We start from the raw sequence: 18927 nt of genomic DNA on the forward strand, positions 1-18927 counted from the left end.
TACGTGCGGAGTCATCTCATATATCCTGAATTTTTGTTTTTAAAAGCAGACTGCTATACTAGCTCAGGGTGGCTTGGAACTCACTAAGTAACCCAGCCAGGCCTCAAACTTTGAGTAATCCTCCTGCCTTGGCGTCTGGAGTACTACCACAGGAGGAGGCGGATTTGGTGGCAGTCATGGTGGAGGCAGGTGGTAGGGATATGTGAACATGCTCCCTGGCTGGGGACAGGAAGCTGTAAGCAAACCCCACTTGTTTCAGCTCAGCCCTGCGGCCCAAAGGGCCAGATTAATGACACTCATGAGCAGAAGAGATCCTTCCAGACAAGTAAGCCATGAGATGATGAATGAGGGGGTGAGGGGCAGCAGACTTCTGATGGCTGTGGTCAGGAGGCACTGGAGGGAAGCCATGGCCAACAAAGAAGCATGCAATGCAGTTGGTGGACAGAGGACCCGGGGTCTCCCTGCAACACCAAGTCAGCAGAAGGCACTCTGGTACAAGTCCTTTATTATCGGGTCCATTAGCACAAGGCACCGAGCTTACGTTGAGGTCAGTGGAGAGGTGCATCTCACATCTGGAGTTTCGCTGTAAGCAGTAGCTTAAGGCAGTTTCTGCCTTTGTAGGATATCTGATGTCTCACATCCATGGGCCAGCTAGATCCAGGAGACCATCTGGCCTCCTGACAATGGGGTCCCTGGAATTTCCATCAGTACTGGCATAGGGAAGGAGCAGGTTTCACAGGTGTGTAAGCAGGAGGGGAAGGATGAGGGAGCCTTGATTTCCGGCTAGACATGTTAGAGTGACGGGGCACAGCAGGGCCACCCCACGGCACAGAGAAGAAGCTGGGATCTTGGAGTATAAGGGCCCCCTTTCCAGGAAGAAGGCCCAGGCATCTGGGCTCGGAAGGGACAGGAGTGCCAAGCAGGCTCTGTCGAGAGGCATGTGCTTGGCTGGTTGGAAACCACTCAGTGGTTGGTGTCATCTCACCCTCCTTGTGGACCTAGTGGGAACAGTCTCAAGCGGCTCCATGTGTGACTCAGGTCAGATGACCTGAGTGACTTTTGCCCCTTGAGGGTTCTGACATCTGAAGGTAGCCATGTCCTCGTGTGGTCCACACTGTGGGTTGGTGTGGTTGCCAGGCTGTGGCATCACCACCTGGGAACTTAGCAGACATGCCAGCTGTTGGCTCTGGCCTTCCTTAGAGCAACTATGGAGAGGTAACCTGCTGCTCTGAAGGCTCCCCTGGAGGTGCTGAGGGGAGAGCAAGTGTACGCCACACTGGTCACCGATGGCCTAACTGCCACCCGGAAGTCACAAGATGGCTACGTTCCTTCTGAACAGCTTTGGCTGCCCTCCCTTCTCTTGCCCCTTTGCCCCAGCCCTGAAAAGCCAACAAGCAGAGGACATTTTCAAAGCTGGTAGGGTTCTAACGGGTCCATTCATTCCCTTGACTTCAAAACCCTGGAAGCTGTTCAGAGTGGCGGATTCTGAGCTCCCAGTGGCTCATCACACTGGCCTGCTGCTGCACATCCTCCAGACAGCCAGAGCCTTTCGGATATGAACCTCTATGACCCTGAGAGGGGTGAGAGGGCTCAAGACAGAAGTCACCTTGTGTCCACTCCAGAGCCCAGAAATAACAAATGTTTAATATAGGGGAGGGGGCAAGAAGAGAGAGAGGGTCTGCCTGAGGGAGAGGCTCAGCATCACCAACCAGGGTATCTCCATACCTGGGGTGGCTCTAGGAATGGATACAATCTGGGGTTCTCTCCTGACCTCCTTATGGGACACAGAGAGACATTTCACATTCCAGCCAGCGAGCTTCACATGGTGTGGTTCCCATCCACAGGGAGGCTGAGCACTAAAGATAGTCCCTGCTCTCACCCCTCTCCTGCCTCTGAGTGTGGCCTGGATCATACTTAGGAGCTCTGGCCTCCTTAGATTCCCGATAGGACCTTGTCATTGCAAAACAAGATAGGTGGCTACTTCACCTGGGAATGCAAAAAGCTGCTGACATGGGACACGATGGATGGGTCCATCCAACCGAGGAGGCGTTGAGGCTGCCACTATTTGGCCATACCACCCTAGGACACTGTTCTCGAATGCCAACCTGACAGCCAGTGCTGGGGGGAGGGGCTCCCAGCTCTACTTTCTTTGGGTCCACCTGGCTGGTGCCCTGACAACAGCTATCACCACTGGTGTTCAACTTGACCGAGTCTTAGCTTCTTTATCTGGAGAATGGGGGCTATAGCATACTCCATTGGTGTCACTGTGGATGACATTGAAGGAGACATGCAGATCCTCAGTGACCATCCCCAAAGGCATGCCAGAAGTGCCATGGAAGGCGAGGGGTACAGTGCTGGGGAGGGCAAGGGACAAAATGCACGTAGAGTCTTTATCTCCTTATCATAGACTAAGGTTCACCCTCATTCCCCAAACACTGGCCACATGGGGGATTTGGGGGCAAAGCTGTGTTTGAGGGAGCCACTTTGAGCTGAGGCAAAGGCAACTCACGCTCAGGGTGAGGATATGATGGCTTCAGCTGTGCCAAGTTCAGGGCCTGGTGTGGGACCCACGATGTCTGTGCTGACTCAAGACTGAGGATGACATTTTATAGGTAGGTCCTTCTCTCTCTCTAAGGAACTCAGAGTGACAACCTCTGAATAGGGACCTGTCCCTCAGGATAAATAGGAAGAAATATCCTGAGCATCGATCACCCCACTATAGATTCTGCACTAAACCTGGCCTACTGTGTGTTTCATGGCCTCTAACCCCATCTTGTCGCCAAGGCTGTTGTGATCAAGGAGGTCACATTTGGGCCTGTCCATTCACTCTGCACTCTGACCAGGGCCAATGAGCTATGCTCTCCTGGGCTACCTCTGCATCGAGGCTGTACAATGGTCCCCACTTGTCACCTCTGTCCTTATCTGCCTGAGAACGAAGGGGGGCTACCAAAGCAGATGCTGAGGCCACAGTATCCCTTTGTATATTACCACTTCCCTCGGTGCCTCTTCAGGAGGAATGTGGTTTGAACCCTACACCTTTTGTTTAATCCCCTCTATATGAGTCTTATAGGTCTATAAGCTTGGAGATCAAAGTGAGTCTTTGAATAGCTGCAAGAATCCGGGAAGGTGGAGGGTAGCTAAGATTGTCTCTTGGCCATAACGTAGTCTAGGATTTTGGGGAGTGTCTTTTTTTCTTCTTCTGAGTTTGTACAGGCAACCCAGGGCCCTTCAGGCAGGTGACATAAACCAGCCTGGGCTCTGCGTAGCCCCCCGGAGCATCCCAGAGTGGAAGAGGCTGACCCAATGAAAGCCTGATGTACCCTCTGTTGATGCAACTACTTCCTGCCCTGAGAATGGAATTTTAGACCTATGCTGGGGCTGCAACCAGTGGCCCTTAGTTCCCTCATGTACAACTGGGAGCTCATCTCCCTGCAACAATGGACCCAGCTCGGCAGGATCTGGGTGCATGGTGGTAAGAACGGGGTCAGATAGAAGACAAGCCGTAAGTGCTTTTGGTTAACGAGATGCCAACTTGTTCATTGTGGAGAGGTGAGCAAGACCCATGTGGAGCTGAGGCTGGTTTGGAGTCCTGGTGTACAAAACTGCCCAAGCAATAATCAATGAAGGGGGATCCCCAATGGTCTGTACCCTATGCTATACTCCCTATGGGAGTAGTTGACATCTACTCCCAACTTTTGATTTTTCTAGGATTTTCTTTCTGTCTACTTTAACGTGTGGGGAGTTCTTCCTGAATAGTCTCTATTTCGTCCAATGACTAGAGAGAGAAGAGGAGAGAACCGTGTTACTCCGGAATAGTGGAGAAGGAAGCAGAGAACACAGTGGAAGAGAAATGGGGTCATGAAGGCACCAGGAAATGGGGTGCAGGCAGAGTACCTCCTTCCCCACAGCTTCCTCTCCTCGGCAGCCTTGACTTAACAGCCCGAGGTGTGGGCCACTAGAGAAGAGCTTTAATGCACTAACATCTTAAACCTGATATTCTGGGAGTCAATGCTGTGAAGAGGACATGCCACTGGGGGCTGGGGCTCGTGATTATCATGTGACTCTCAGGTGCCGCACACCCAACTGTAACCAACCTGCCTCTTTAGGTGCCCTGTCCTGGTGGCTCCAACAGCCTGGCCTTTAGCTGCCCCATCTTAGACGACCCCTGTCCAAGGCCCTACAGGAAAGGCATGGCCGGTTACTGGTGGGAAGATCCAAAGCCAGCTAAGTTTTGGGAGGGGTGAGCTAACCCAGTCTGCCTGAAGTGGTGCTTTTCTCTGAGGAGAGCTGACTGGGACCCAATGTCAGTGGGAATCACACACCAAGCCCTGCAGGAGTCTTGGGAAGACACATCTGCCCTCCTTCTAGTCCAGACTCAGGCACTGAGATAGTGCACAGGGAGCTGAGCTCTGGCCCTCCTGGAGTCCATAGGGATCCGTGCCTGGCAAAGGGCTCTGGCAGCCTCTTGCCAGAACCATCCCCTGCCAAAGATTCTGGCAGTGAATGAGTGCTTGGAAATGGAGGAGTGAGCCGAGGTCCCTGCCCCAGCGGGACTCCCAGGAGCCACAACCACAGGCAGCTGGTGGGCTCTGCATAGGGTCCCGAGAGTCCATGACCCAACTGCTGACTTTGCAGGCCTGGTTCAGGATGTGGGGATGTGGGCCCTCGTGTGGGGCAGTCAGCAGGCTACTGGGGCATCCTTTAGTAAAAGTGTTGCTGGAGCCTTCGGTGTAAGCAGCAGGTGAGAACCATCCCGCAGATCTGCCAATGGAGAGAACAGAGAGCAAAGGCGTGAGAACCCCGTAGGCTGAGTGCTAGGAGTTGGTTGCTCACACTGGAGTGATCTACACCCCTTCGGACCCTACCCATCTGGAAGGGTCTGCTTTTCTCACAGGACCCCAGGAGAGGTGGCCAGGAAAAGCTCTGACTTCTGTGCTAGAATGGGCTTGAATCACGAGCCTGGTTACATGACACATTTCAATCCTGTGGGTCTGGGTCCTTCCCAGAACCCACCCGGTCTGGGCTACTGACCTGTAGACCCAGAGGTTCTCTCTAGACAGATCTGCTCATCTGGTTCTTCTGTGATGATGGTCCCACTCACACCAGAGCTGTCCACAGCATCTCTGCTTCCTGCTCCAGAACCAAACCAAAGCCCTCCACAATTCCGGGAGAAGCACTCAGGGTTCCTATGAGTGAGCGTGGGGGACTCTGGCATCCTGCCTTCCAGTACCCCTACTGGGCCCACGGGCTGAACAAGGACACAGAGGGTTCCACCTGCCCAGTTTCCCCTTTGGTCCCCATTTTCAAATTACAGAGGACTTGTATTCTCCACCCCATGTTCTTTGCTCTCCCACTCCTGAAGCTGCCCCTTCACCCTATCCTCCTTCTCACCCAGGGGTGTCTTGAGGACAAGGAGATGGGTTGTGTCAGAACAAGGTGCCCCATTACTGTCATCCTGATCCTGATGGTGACAGTGTAGTTACTTGGTCTCCATTCTGTGTGTAGGACAGGAGCCCCGAGTAGCAGTCACACAACGGTCACGTGGCACAGGTTTGAAAGCGAGTGTCTCTATGTAGGGGATTATCCTGTCTTTCCTTGGCTTATTCTACAGACCTGGCCTGGGTACCAGTGGAGCTCCAGCCAGAGTAGGACTAGACCCATGAAGATGAGCATAGGCTGAGACAGTTGCCTGTTTGTCAGGTTATCTTCTGGTCATCAAGGACAGGTTTATCTCTTCACTTTGCTCCCCACTCTCCGGCCACAGGCACAGCAGGGTCAATAGCTGAGGTTATACATGCTGCTTTCCGGTTTAGTCTCAGTGCTAAGAGTCTGGCTAATCCACCTGGGGACTCAGGCTCAGAAGCCCACAGGCGACTTAAGAGGTTATCTCCCCTCCACCAGCTTTAAGCAGGCACAGGCACAGTGATCCACAGACGTGCGCCCAGGGGTTGTGGCACGTTCCTGTCTCCATCTCATGGTTGGGTGCTTTCCCCATGGGCTCTCCGGGTCTTTCTCATGCACACAAAGGGGCAGGTGGGAGGAACCTCTTGGTCTGGTCTATGTGTGTTGTAGGCTGTATGTATCCACTTCTACTCGGCATGCAATTAACTCTAGATGGTCCTGTAGGAGCTGAACTCTCTGGCCTGCATCATGTATTCGAGATGGATCCTTCAACAGTCATAGCAAGTGCACGGGGGTAGGCACTCTCATCAAAACATGTCCATGCAAAGATGCATGTGCCTACATACTTCACCCTGAACTCTGTGGAAGGATACACTTATTAATGTGTGCACAGGTCTACACATGCATGCATACACGCACACATTCCTAACCTGAATTCTGTAGGATACACTTATTAATGTGTGCAACAGGTCCACACATGCATGCATACACGCACACATTCCTCACCTGAATTCTGTAGGATACACTTATTAATGTGTGCACAGGTCTACACATGCATGCATACACGCACACATTCCTCACCCTTAACTGTACAATGTGATACACACACATGCACATGCACACACAGTCATGTGTGCATACACATCTGCCCTGAAGTGCACAGGGTAAAGGCCAGTAGCCCACTAGGTCCCTAATGAGTACCAGTTTCTCCTTTTGACAGAGGTCACAGAGAAGCCAGCATGGATGGTCCAAGCAGCCAGCATGGTAGCATGAAACAACAGAGAAGTTCCTGGAGAGAGCGAAACATAGCCGAGGGTAGCCTATCTCCTGAGTTTGGCTCCTGCTACCAACTCCACTTGCGCAGGACATAGGGCTCCCTTGGGGAGCTGCTCGGAACAGTACTTGGCTGCACGTGGGTGTTTTTAACAGGGAGGTGCCTCCTCTGTGTGCAAGGACAGCCCCCAAAGATTCCTGGGCTACTATAACCTTTTTCAAGTTTCCCAGTTAGAATATTCTATAAATTGCTTTCTAAGATTATGCCACAGTGGAAAGCCACCCACAAGAGAGGAAGCTGGTGGAGAAGAAAGAACACCAGGAATAGGAGGGAGGCCTGGCGGGCTCTGCCACAGTGGCTGTGTGATCTTCAGTGAGCGACTTTCCATCTCTCCACTAGTTAGTCATATTCAATGTAGATGAATAAGACGGGCCCAGCAGCCCTCTCTGGCCTGGGTGAGCACACGTTTGGTGACCTTACAGGACCCGCAGTGTATGGAGTCCCACGGCGAGGCTACGACAAGCCCAAAAATGCTAGTCAGAGGGGCCAGTGTGTGCCCAGAGGACAACCTCTCTGAGGGGAGGGGCTCCTCCGTCTAGCACCCCTGCCACTCAGCTCCTGTTCCAGCTTGCGGTCCTCGAGACAGCCCTCTGTGAAGGCCACCGCTGGGCCGTCCCATCTGCGTTCAGAGGCTTCTGTGGGCCTCTTTGTAAATGCTACCCACAGTTCCCACCCTGCTGCTAAGATTCCCAGGGAAAGTCCCCATGTGACTTTCTTCTCCCACATCTGAACTCCTCCACACCTTATCTCTAGCTTCAGTTATCTTCTTTAGAGTCCCTGAAATCTGAGGAAGTTGGAAGATATACTGAGATCTGGGGGCCACCTTGGTCATTGGATGTACGTGTATTGGAGCATAGCCCCGGATCTTGGGTGGGTTCAAAATATGCTGAGGGGTTCTACAATGTGGCCAAGGTGATAATTTCTCCTGAGCACACATGCCACAGTGTAAGTACATCATTTTCCGGAGATGTACATCTTGGCTTACATGTCCAGGAGGCAGTGATGGACAGGCCACCAGACACCTGGCTGAGATTAGAGTGACAGCCTTGTACTCTTGCCTAGTTTCCAGAGTTCACAGAGCATCTGTCTAAGGAGGCTGGTCAGTGAGCTGGGAACCTTACCAGAATCTCTGGACCATAGAAGCATAAGGTTGCTAAGGGATGGGACAGAGAAGCAGAGTCTACCCTGTAGAAGAAACCATACATGTACTTCAGGGTCATGAGAGCAAGGAGTGGTGGGCTGTTTCAATGCCAGCAGCTCCTGCCTTCTGTGCCTAACAGACCAGTCTCCTAGGTAACAATGCCCACTGATGGCTGCTTTTTAAAAAATTGTCCAGTCTCTCTATCCTACTGATAAGAAAACCAAGGGACACCATCTCAGGATGATATCCTGACCTTGGTGCTTGCGCGCGCGCGCGCGCGCGCGCGTGTGTGTGTGTGTGTGTGTGCGCGCGTGCATGTATGTTCGTGTGCATGTGTGTAGGGACATGGTGTCTGCTCTGTCTGGAAGAAACACTACTCTTCTGGCGAAGAAGGGCTGATTTGGGCCCTTTCTCTAGGCTGCCTGGAAGACTGGGTAGATTAATGTCCATATCCGGCCAGTAGAGGGCACTCTAACCGAGGTTTGGCCATTACCACCTCAGCTTCTCTCACAAGTGAGAAACCTGGGCAAGGGGTGAGATGCAGAGTCATAGCAGCGGGAGGTGTCATACCTGCAGGAATATTGCCTGCCCAGTGGCCTGGCGCTTGGACATTAGACTTACACAGCAGCACTGAACTGCTCTGACTTTGAACTCTAAGCATTTGCTGCCCTGTCCCTGGTCCTCGGGTTCATTACCTTTGGCTATAGTTTCTGCAGAGGCCAGGAAGACGTGGACAGAGGTGGACCAGGCCTGGTCAGTGTCTTTCTAGGGAAGTCCCTTAAAAACCTGTATGACAGGGAACCCCAGTGAGCCAGAAGCTGGAGTGATGGGTAATCCCTGCCTGGTCCCAGCAGCAACTCTGGGTTCAGTACAAGGGAAATGCAAGGGCTATGTAGTGTCCCTGGGCCCCCTAGTCTAGCAGCAAGGAGGCCAAGGAGTCAGTGGGGAGTTTTTGAGAGATAATGGACCTGTGTGGAAATAAAAGCTATGAGCATCTTTTATGGGCACCTGCATCTGCTCGGCAACAAGGCCCACGGTTTGGATGCATGACCGACCACCACAGGAGTCAGCGGCGGTTTCATTTTATGGACCACTGAGCCTCAGAGATGAAATAACTCATCCTAGGTCATGCGGTCCTGCTCATCAGCAGAACCAAGAAGGTCCTCCTCTGAGAGGCTGGGGAGTTTCTTCCCAGCACGTGAGGTGGCATATGGCCCTCCAGTCTGCCTGGAAGGGGAGTGACACATGGTCCAGAGAAGCCCTAAGCAGCGAGCCTCCTCAAGCCAGGTGACATTAACATCCCATGCATTTCTTTCCCACAGGCTTTGTGGGGTAACACACTTGGGAAAGCCAAGGGCCAAAGCTGGGAGCTGTGGCTGTAGGTTTACGTGGGAGACCTGTATGTAGTGCTTTTGGGTCTCAGTTCTCTGATCCAGGAAGTGTGGAGCATGCTCTGTCCACCTGGCTTGGGTCTGGAATGAGAATGCATTAGGACAAAGGCTCTGAGACTGCAGAAAATCAGATAAAGCCAGCTCACACCTATCTACAGAGGCAAGTGTGGACCAGGCACCCTGTGTGGGCCGTGTGCTCTTCTCTGCATCCCTGGCTCTTATGTAGGCAACATGAGAATGAGGAAATGAGCCTCATTTTGCAGCTGAAGTTGAAAGACAAAGAAGGTAAGCTGTGACTCAAGGCCACACTGAGCCAGAGCCAGACTGGAACCCCAGTGTCTGGTGGTTCAGCCGCTTCCCTTCTTGGGATGCCACTTTATAGCACTCGGGTGGGAGGTGCATGGCAGAGCAGCAGGATGCCTAGGTCCTTCTAGAAGGGCAGCCCCCACACAGCTCCCACCATTGGAAGGAAGCAGGAGTATACATACATGAGGGAGGAAGTGCTTTCTGTGCCCCCTCAGCCTGAGGATTCTCTCCCGGCGCCTCTCCTAAGGCCCCTTCTTGTACAATATTATTTTAGGATGTGCTACATTTGTTTATATTCTGGAATATTTGTTTAATGATACAAAGATGTGTTGCATTCGTCTATGTTGCCTTTGTTTAACTCTGTGAAGCTGTATTACTTTGCCTGTCTAAAACACCTGATTGGTCTAATAAAGAGCTGAATGGCCAATAGCAAGTCAGGAGAAAGGATAGGCAGGGCTGGCAGGCAGAGAGATTCAATAGGAGAAATCTGGAAAAAGAGATCTAATCTAGGAGCAAGAGGAGGAGGATTTCAAGGACCAGCCACCCAGCTTCACAGCAAGCCATGGAGTAAGCAGAAAAGAAAGATATGCAGAAATAGAGAAAGGTAAAAGCCCAGAGGCAAAAGATAGATAGGATAATTTAAGTTAAGAAAAGCTGGCTAGCAACACACCAAGCTAAGGCTGGGCATTTGTAAGAATAATCCTTTGTGTGATTTATTTGGGAACTGGGTGGAGGGCCCCCCCAAAAGAGTAAAAAACAACCAATAGCAGTTCCTTGATTGGAGCAAAGGAGGGGACCGATGCTCATTTCTTGGATGGAGGTTAGAGGAGGGGATGTAGGGAGAGGCATTGAGGGTAGAGTGTAGCTTTGCCCATCCTCAGGGAGATGGGCGTATCTTCCTGGAAGTAACATGTACACACATGGAATGATGTCAGGTACATGCATGCATATGTGCACAGGCAACTTAAGCACACAGTGCACACACCCTATATCATGTCCGCACAGACACATGCAGCCAGTCATAGACGTTCACAAACTCAGCAAGCTGTGCTGAGCACACAGGGCACATGCTTCATACCTGATCCCACACTCAGGTCAAGTTGTTCAGGACTCTCTGGGGAATGAGACCGACAGAGTGATTCATCTTTGGTCGCCAAGGGAAAGGGAGGGGACAAGGGTAGGGCAGGACATGAGCAAGATGTCAGCTACTTCCCCCAAGACAGGGGTCTGAGACCTCAGCTGAAGGGAGACATCCCCTGCTCCACTTACCTGAAGACAGGCCACCCCAATGCCCACTGCGCCCATGAGCAGCAGGTGGTCAGCCAGGAACTGCTCCAGCTTCGCCATGCAGCCTCCCTGCAAGGTGGAGGTGGGTTACTCAGGCCTTAGCCCAGCAACAGGCAGGGGGAGATGAGTGACTGTCATCCTGTGTGCTGCTGAGACTGGGGGATGCCAGCCTTGGAATTTCTCCTGGCTGTTTTGAGAGCCATGGTGTCTGAGACTTCCATGTTAGTTCTTAGTCCTCTGTCAGAACTCAGAGTGCCCCCGGGCTCTGTGATCTCAGGCCAAAGCTTGGATTTTTACTTTCCCACACCTGCCTACTGAGATGGACTTTCTGGGGGTCCTCCCCTAACCCCTGGATGACCTCTGCACTTACCTCTACCTTGTAGATGTTGGAGGGGTGGGCCCGCTGGCCGCAGTGCGCCACCACAGTTTTGCAGCAGCTGTCGGGAACCCGGCGCCCCTGGGCTTCCTGGGACAAGATGTATGTACTGTGTTGCCAGTCGGCTGAGCTGTTGCTGCCACAGCATTTGAACTGAGAGGAGGAGATGAAGCTGGGGTGAGGAGGTCGGTGTGGTGCTCCCGACCCTGTGGTCCAGGACCGGTATTCAGGTTCTCCTCTGGGATTTCCCTGTCCCCTTGGAGAAGGATAGGGTCTGTCTGGGACCTTTCTCTGCAGGACACCTGTTAGCTCCCTCGAGCGAAGTATTCTAGGGGTAGGGATTATCTGTGAGATTGAAGGGCAGACAGATGTGGGGCTTTCACAGTTGTGAAGTTGGCTGTCATTAGGGTGTACAGCCACGGTCCAGAGCAGGAGGAGGGGATCCCAAGGGCGATGTTCCCTGGTCATTTAGGAGGTAGGACTTGGGGACAGGGATCTAACTTGCCAGAGGTTTCAGGATTCCCATTTGGGTGTTGAAGTTCAGAACTCCGAGACAAGAGGGGCGTGGAGGGTGTCCCAGAGGCCAGGTCAGCACCGACCACAGAGACTGATGTGAATGCCAAGTACAGCCCAGCAGGCCTGCACTTTACTACATTCAGAGTGAGTCAAAGAACAGATGCTGGCCACTCCTCCCCTCTGTAAGTCATGGCACTGAGATCCTACGACCGTGCCCAGGATCATGGCACAGCTGCACTGAGCCTGTCTCTTGGGTACAGGTGCAGGGACATTCGATTCAAACGTTAGTCACCTCCATGCCAGGAGTGAGGCTGAGGACCTGGCTCTTAGCTTGCCATTGACTTTCCTTGAGAGGGGCACAGTGGAGGCAGGGGAAGCAGTTTGTCTGGGGTCAGCAAACACCTGTAAGTGTGCACAGGGAGCCCCGCACATCACTGTGCACGCTGAACAGGCTCACAACATGAGAGAGCACCCGTAGGGCACGCTCACCATAACAGCGAGACTGGAGCACACACATGACATGACAGCTGAGGCAGAACATGTGCACAATGTAACAGCTACAGCACAGAGAGCTTGACCGCGACATATCACGCCCAGAGCACACATATAATATAACAGCGTGACAAGAGCATGACCACAGCCAATGACAGCACACACAGAGCAGCCACTGGGGAGGGCTGTGCTTAGAGTCACACGCAGTTGTACGTTATCTCTCTCTCCTCTCTCTCTCTCTCTCTCTCTCTCTGTGCGGGTGCTCCGAGCGCTTATAAAATGGGGAAAATAACCTCTGCGGTGGGGGTGTGTAAGGATGATCAGAGCAGGTCCTTGGACAGCACTCAGCATTTGCACAGAGCCAGCAGTGTGTCGTTGTGTGTCGTCGTGTGTCGTCGTGTGTCATTGTGTGAGGAATGGTCCATGTACACACATGTCATTTACACACATGTGGCCCAGATGTGGTCCTAGCTCTGATCCACCACTGTCTCAGGCTCAGTGCTGAGCTGGGACACTAACTACCCCAGCTCAGGAGAGGCCTGTGTTACACACGTTGACGCCATGGTCAGTGGCAGGCTTTACTTTTGCCTGTTTGCCTCCCTCCCACTTAGGCAAACCACGCCCTCCTCTGACCCTACTTCCCCTACTGTCTAATCTGAGGTGCCTTGGGAAAACTGCCTGGGGTAACCTATTGTCTGCAGTCCCATGAGTGAGACCCCAGCCAAGGCTCCTGCCCTACCCTTTGTCTCACATGGCTCCTTACATGTGGGACTCAGTAGGTACATGCTGCTTGCACAGGTGACCAACAGTGTGGGTGGCCCTGTCCCAGCTACTGGGTTAAGCACACGGGGACATGACTGCATATTTCATGTGTACCTATGTATATACACATGACCCTAGCCATTTTCTCTGGGATCTGCTGTGTCTTGCAAACAAGACTTTGTCTTGTCCCTCATGGGCTGTTCAATGGCTCACAATCAGAAAATTCTTCCCTGCTCTGGGCCATGGTGGCCTGGCAGAGAACACTGGAGCCTTGGGTCCATCTCTCCGAGGAAGAATAAAATTGGTTCATAGACAGGAGATGAGGGTAACTATCTGCCCCAGTAGATCTAAACTGGAAGGCAGCAGGGATGGGGTTTGGACAGAGTGGAAAGGGTTACAGGGGGAAGCCAGGGCTCATTGAGTACTTTCCAGGGTGTCACATCTAAAGGCGATCACCATCACTGCATCCCACCACTGTACAGCTTAGTTAGGGATGTGCGACAGGAGATCAGAGAGGGTAAGTCAGTTGTCCCGGGGTCACACAGACTGGGAGAGACAGAGGCAAGGTCTCTGTGAGGCTTACATCCTGCTGCAGCCGGTCCACCGAGGCTGTGATCTCTGCGGCCCTTGGCTGCCCGTAGTGTTCAATCAGGGTGCTGTTCAGGTGCTGCTTCAGCTCCTCACTCAGCTGAGGAGGGGACAAGAAGCGTGTCAGCAGACACCCACCCCCCACCTTCCTCTAGGACTCAGATGTCTCCGAATTCTCAGTGTTGTGAGAGGACATGAAGGCAAGGTGTGAAGGGCAGAGCTGACAGGGGCTGAAGATGTCACCGCTCATGCCGTGTCCCATGGGAGTTGCCTTCAACTTGCTGTGGATTTGAACTTTGATTACAAGATGAGGTTCGCTATGTGGGCACTTGGGACCCTAGGCAACAGTTTGCACGTTGGCTTCAAAGGACCTGCTTATTGGGACTCCCTGTCTATTCCAGCCCAATGTGACCCTGTTCTTGCCTTCAAATCCTGAACCGGAAGCTGTAAGCATGGGAAGAGAGAGATTGACTCTGACTCTCACCCGTTGAGGCAGGCAGGGCCTACTCCAGTCTTTACAATTGGTGAGTCTGCATTTGGCCCTTTCTAATCCCTTCTCAATGGCTGTCTTAGCAAGTGGGTTCCTTGTTTAGGGATCCCTGGAGTCTGCATTTGGCCCTTTCTGATCCCTTCTCAATGGCTGTCTTAGCAAGTGGGTTCCTTGTTTAGGGATCCCTGGAGGGAGAAGAATGAACTAGCCTCCCTGAGAGACTCTCAACCAGGCTCTCCCATGGAATCCAACAGTACCAACAGAGGCAGAGAGATCTACCGAATGGGACAAGAAATGGGTGCAGAAGATTACCAGCCCAGGAAACGGGACTACCTATCTAGACCTCTGCCTCAGACGCTAGGCCAGCACGAACCCCAGCATCTTGCTGTGAATCCCTCAGGCACCATCTGAAAACCTCAACAGGGCCTTGTACTTACCCTCTGGTAGTACACATGTGCCAGGACCCCTGCCACCAGCTCCACGAGGAAGATGGCCAGCAACAGGCAGAAATACTAGGAGCAAGAAGAGGAACGGTCATCCTGGGAACCAGCGCTCCCCTGTAACAAAAGCCTCGGCAAAGAAGTGGGAGGTGATGGTGATACCTGCCGGGACTCCTATTGCCCCAATCCTCCTCTTTTTTTAAAATCCACATTCTGGACATGACAGCCCCTGCTGGCTACCACTCACTCCTTTGCTCTGGTCTACAGACAGCCCAAGAATCCAACTATCACCCAGGCTTGAGTAGACATTGGGTGGATGCCAAATGCCAGGCCCTGTGGATAAGATACTACTGGCTTGTGTGTGTGTGGGGGGGGCAATATGAAGTTATCAGAGCACTGTGTTGTCGGTGTTTCTGTGGGGTAACCCCAGAGGCTCCTGATGTGGCGGGGAGGCAGAGTAGGCTTTGGGGAGGTGGTGGCACCTGCGGCACCTCTCTGACAGGGATACAGAGGCACCTGCCAGGCAGAGAAGGGGAGAAGCATGCTCCAGGCAGGAGAAGAGCAACAGAAGAGCATTTGAGTTTCGACCACAGCAAACACCCTGGTGGCTGGAAAGGAGAGCTAGACTGGTGTTGTAAGGAGGCCGCTTGTTTGTTTCTCAGTCGCCAAGACTCCCCAAATAATCACACAGAAACTATATTATTTAAATCGCTGCTTGGCCTATTAGCTCTAGCTTCTTATTTGCTAACTCTTACATATTAATTTAACCCATCTCCATTGATCTGTGTATCACTGCAAGGTCATGGCCTCCCAGCAAAGTTTCAGCATGTCTGTCTCCGGCAATGGCTCCATGGCTTCTCTCTGGCTCTACCCTTCTTTCTCCATGTATTCAGTTTAGTTTTTCCCACCTAGTTCTGTTCTACCCTATCAGGCCAAGCCAGTTTCTTTATTAACCAATGGTATTCACAGCATACAGAGGGGAATCCCACATCAGACTGGGCCCAGGAGCTAAGACCCTGGAGAAGGCAAAGTCCCTGGATGGTGATTTGAGTCATCTCTTTCAGCCCCAGTGTTCCTCTCTAGTATGTCTGCCCTTTTGGCTCAATGTTGTCCTGCATTCCTCTTACCTACTTCCCATCCTTCAGAGCTTTTCCCAGGGCTTTTGGCTGCTCTCGCCATGTCTGCCTCTCCCAGGTTTCTCGGTGCCAGCCCTGAGCCCTGAGCTTCAAAGCATACAGATGTGCACTTCCATCCTGGCCCCCACCTGGCTGTGAACTGTAAGCAGCACTCGGGAGCCTTGTGGGAGCCAATGGGTCAGGCCCATGTGGTCTGGGAGAGGGATGGGGACATAGAGGGAAAACAGACCACAGGCACCAAAGGGACAAGGAACAGAGGAGAAGGTAGAGAGAACAGAGTGAAAGGAGAAAGAGAGAGAGAGAGAGAGAGAGAGAGAGAGAGAGAGAGAGAGGAAGAAGGAGGAGGAGGAGGAGGAGGAAGAGGAGGAGGAGGAAGAGGAAGAGGAGGAGGAGAACCATGAAGAGCATTTCACCAGGCAGTGGTGGTGCACAGCTTTAATCCCAGCACTTGGGAGGCAGAAGCAGGCAAATTTTTGTGAGTTTGAGGCCAGCCTGGTCTACAGAGCGAGTTCCAGGGAAGGTTTCAAAGCTACACAGAGAAACCCTGTCTGGAAAAACCAAAGAAGAAGGGGAGAAGGAGGAAAGGAAGAAGAAGAAGGGGGAGAAGGAGAGGAAGAGGAAGAAAGCGAAGAAGAAGAAGAAGAAGAAGAAGAAGAAGAAGAAGAAGAAGAAGAAGAAGAAGAAGAAGAAGAAGAAGAAGAAGAAGAAGAAGAGGAGGAGGAGGAGCATTTCCCTTCTTCCCAGAGCTTACATCTGGCCACAACAGGGCAGCAGCCAACGTGTATTGGGATCACAGGTTTGGGGAGGCCAACTATGGGTGCCATCCGAGATACCAGATTCATGAAGTAGGGAAAGGCATGCGGACAGGAGGAGACAGCTATCATGGGTCCTTAGGAGGGCAATACAGAGCCTGTAGACTTTGCCTGACCTTAAGTCTGAACCCCTAAGAGAGGGAGATTACATGGGTATGGCTTGGGAGTGGGAGTGGGATTTCTTTTAACTCCTATGGGAAAAGCCTGGACAAAGCTGCCCTTTAAATTAACACACAGCTCTCAGTAATATCATTGCCTCCCTTTCTTTCAGACTCTCCAATGCTGAGACTTGATTTGCATATGTGTCCTTAGGCACTCTGGGATGCAAAGAAGAAGACCGGAGAAAGTTATTCACTGGCCAAGAGGCCAGGGATGGGACCCAGAAGCAGAAGCATGAGAGGGGCTTGACCCTGCTTGTCTGGAAGGTCACATCTGCACATGAAACTACTCGGCCTGACCTAAGCGAGGGTCAGGAGGCTGGAGGGATGCCCTGGTGTTGTGTAACTACCTCCTTCAGACTGAACCATTCTCTCATGGTGCAAAGACGCTACAAGATTCCTAGACCTCTGCCCAAGGTTACATAAGCAGGAAACAACTGCTGGAGAGAGGGATGCTGGGGTGGAGCTGACCGCAAGCTGTCCAAGGAGCACGGGGACATCTGTGCCTCATCTGTGCTGGGTGGGCTTTCCAGCCAGAAAGCTCCCTTTCCATCACCCACGCTCCTGTAAGGAACACCAACACTGGCTCACCAAGCTGGACTTGAGTGGACTCATTCCTTCAGTCTGTTGTTGGTGCCTTATGCAGGGTGACCAGGTATGCCCACTTCTCAGAAAAGGGCATTTAATCCCTGGGAAAACTCTGCTCTCTGAAGCACTGGGTCCCTCTGCTTGCTCTTGGTGACCTTATGGTGTACTGCCATAAGGACGGCAAAGGAATGGCATCTGCCTGAGTTCTGGGGATCTGAATGAACAACTCTGATCCCCACGCTCACACAGCAAACCCTGTATTTCCTGGAGCCATGTCCCCAGTCCCCTTTATAGTTCATTAGTGGAACAGTTTTAACTAGAAGCAAAGTTGGACACTTTCTGAAGTGATAGATCTGTGAGGAATCTGGGGTTGCACAGTATTCCCTAAAACAAACCAGTATATTTTATAATGAGAGGCCCTGCAGGAAGCATGCAGAAATACGTCTCCCTGGGACATTAGCGTGATTAATTAGAAACAGTCTTCAGCTGGACTCACCCGGCACTGGGACAATTTCTAGGTCAGAGTCTCAGGGACAAATGACACAGGGCCGCAGTTCAGCACCTATTTTGCCATCTTTGTGGTCAGTTCTAAGAACTTCATAAAATTGGCATTTCAGATTTTCTTTGTTGCACAGACCCTGCCACAAAGATGGAAGCTTGCCAAAGCGCTCCCCTCTTGTCCCCGTCACCCAGCATCACTCTGCATATGAGAGTAAAACAAAAACAGTTTGCAAGACTTGTCATCAGGTCACTATGCGACCATCAACGTGCTGGTCCAGGAGGGCTGGGACAGGTGGAGATGTCAGGCTATCCTCAGAGCAGTCTGGAAGAAAGAGCAGAATCAAGATATGGCCAAAGTTAAGAGGTAGTGGGAAGCAGCCCACAGAAGATCTCGGCAGCTGAGCGTGGAGAGATTACAGCAGCCGAGGGAGGGAGATTCAGGGACTTCAGACCAAGCCAAACCGGAAAAGTCAGAGCCAGCTGTTTAAGCAGCAAGTGACCTTGGGGCAAATCATTTTCTGACAATTACCCACCAGCTGGAGGCGCTTGGCTATTTGCAGAAGAGAGAGGATGTGGACTTGGGAGCATCAAGTCATTCCTCTAACGAGATGTCACTGTTGGAAGGTCGAAGGTGACCCCTAGCACTCCTGGCACCAGACCAGTACTCACAGACTGGACCAAGAGGCCACAGCCTTGCCTTGCTGGATGCCGGGCCTCCGCCATCCCACCTGGAGCTGTGAGGTTGTACCAGTCGGAAGCTAGCTTGCACAGTCGGTCTGCTGGAGGGACAGGGCACAGACATCACCAGAGCTGGCATGAGGATAGATGCCTGACAGCTTGCGGGGAGACTGAGACCCAGCAGGGAGGGGCTGCTAGACTCTGGGGAGGAAGGAGGTGTTCCAGAGGCACACGAAGGAAGTGTGACAGAGGTCATCCAGAGGACAAGGCTGACTCCTGGGGCCAGAGAGGATCGATCACATGTGTTGGGGGCATTGTGGAAGCAAAACACAGTTCCTATGAGAGGAGCCAATGACAAACGTCTACCAGGTTTCATGTGGGGACTTCCCAGGGTTTCATCTGAATGGGCTGAGTGACAACAGGCTCTAGAATGGGCACAGGGCCTACAGCTGGCTGTGGGGAGAGCAGCAGGCTCCCCATGGGGACCACATAGCTCAGGGAACCCAGAGAATGCTATTGCTGATAGACT

At 52.3% G+C, this 18927-nt stretch overlaps 1 protein-coding gene across 3 annotated transcripts in view; it reads right to left on the reverse strand.

The window, feature by feature from the left end:
• Positions 1-358: 358 nt before the first annotated feature.
• The window catches only part of Tspan11 (tetraspanin 11), a 58670-nt gene continuing 40101 nt past the window's right edge, over positions 359-18927 (reverse strand). For 2 of the 3 annotated variants that reach the window (XM_075982677.1, XM_075982678.1), the window contains 5 exons: positions 14523-14597; positions 13591-13695; positions 11232-11390; positions 10844-10930; positions 359-4761 (listed from right to left, as the gene is read on the reverse strand). In XM_075982677.1, the coding sequence (XP_075838792.1) occupies positions 4702-4761; positions 10844-10930; positions 11232-11390; positions 13591-13695; positions 14523-14597 (486 nt within the window). In that variant the 3' untranslated portion in view covers positions 359-4701. Of the gene's footprint in view, positions 4762-10652; positions 10689-10843; positions 10931-11231; positions 11391-13590; positions 13696-14522; positions 14598-18927 lie in introns of all 3 variants that reach the window. The other variant, XM_075982679.1, reaches the window with a different exon arrangement.

Source organism: Microtus pennsylvanicus, chromosome 8, assembly GCF_037038515.1.
Source record: "Microtus pennsylvanicus isolate mMicPen1 chromosome 8, mMicPen1.hap1, whole genome shotgun sequence".
Classification (NCBI taxonomy): Eukaryota; Metazoa; Chordata; class Mammalia; order Rodentia; family Cricetidae; genus Microtus; species Microtus pennsylvanicus.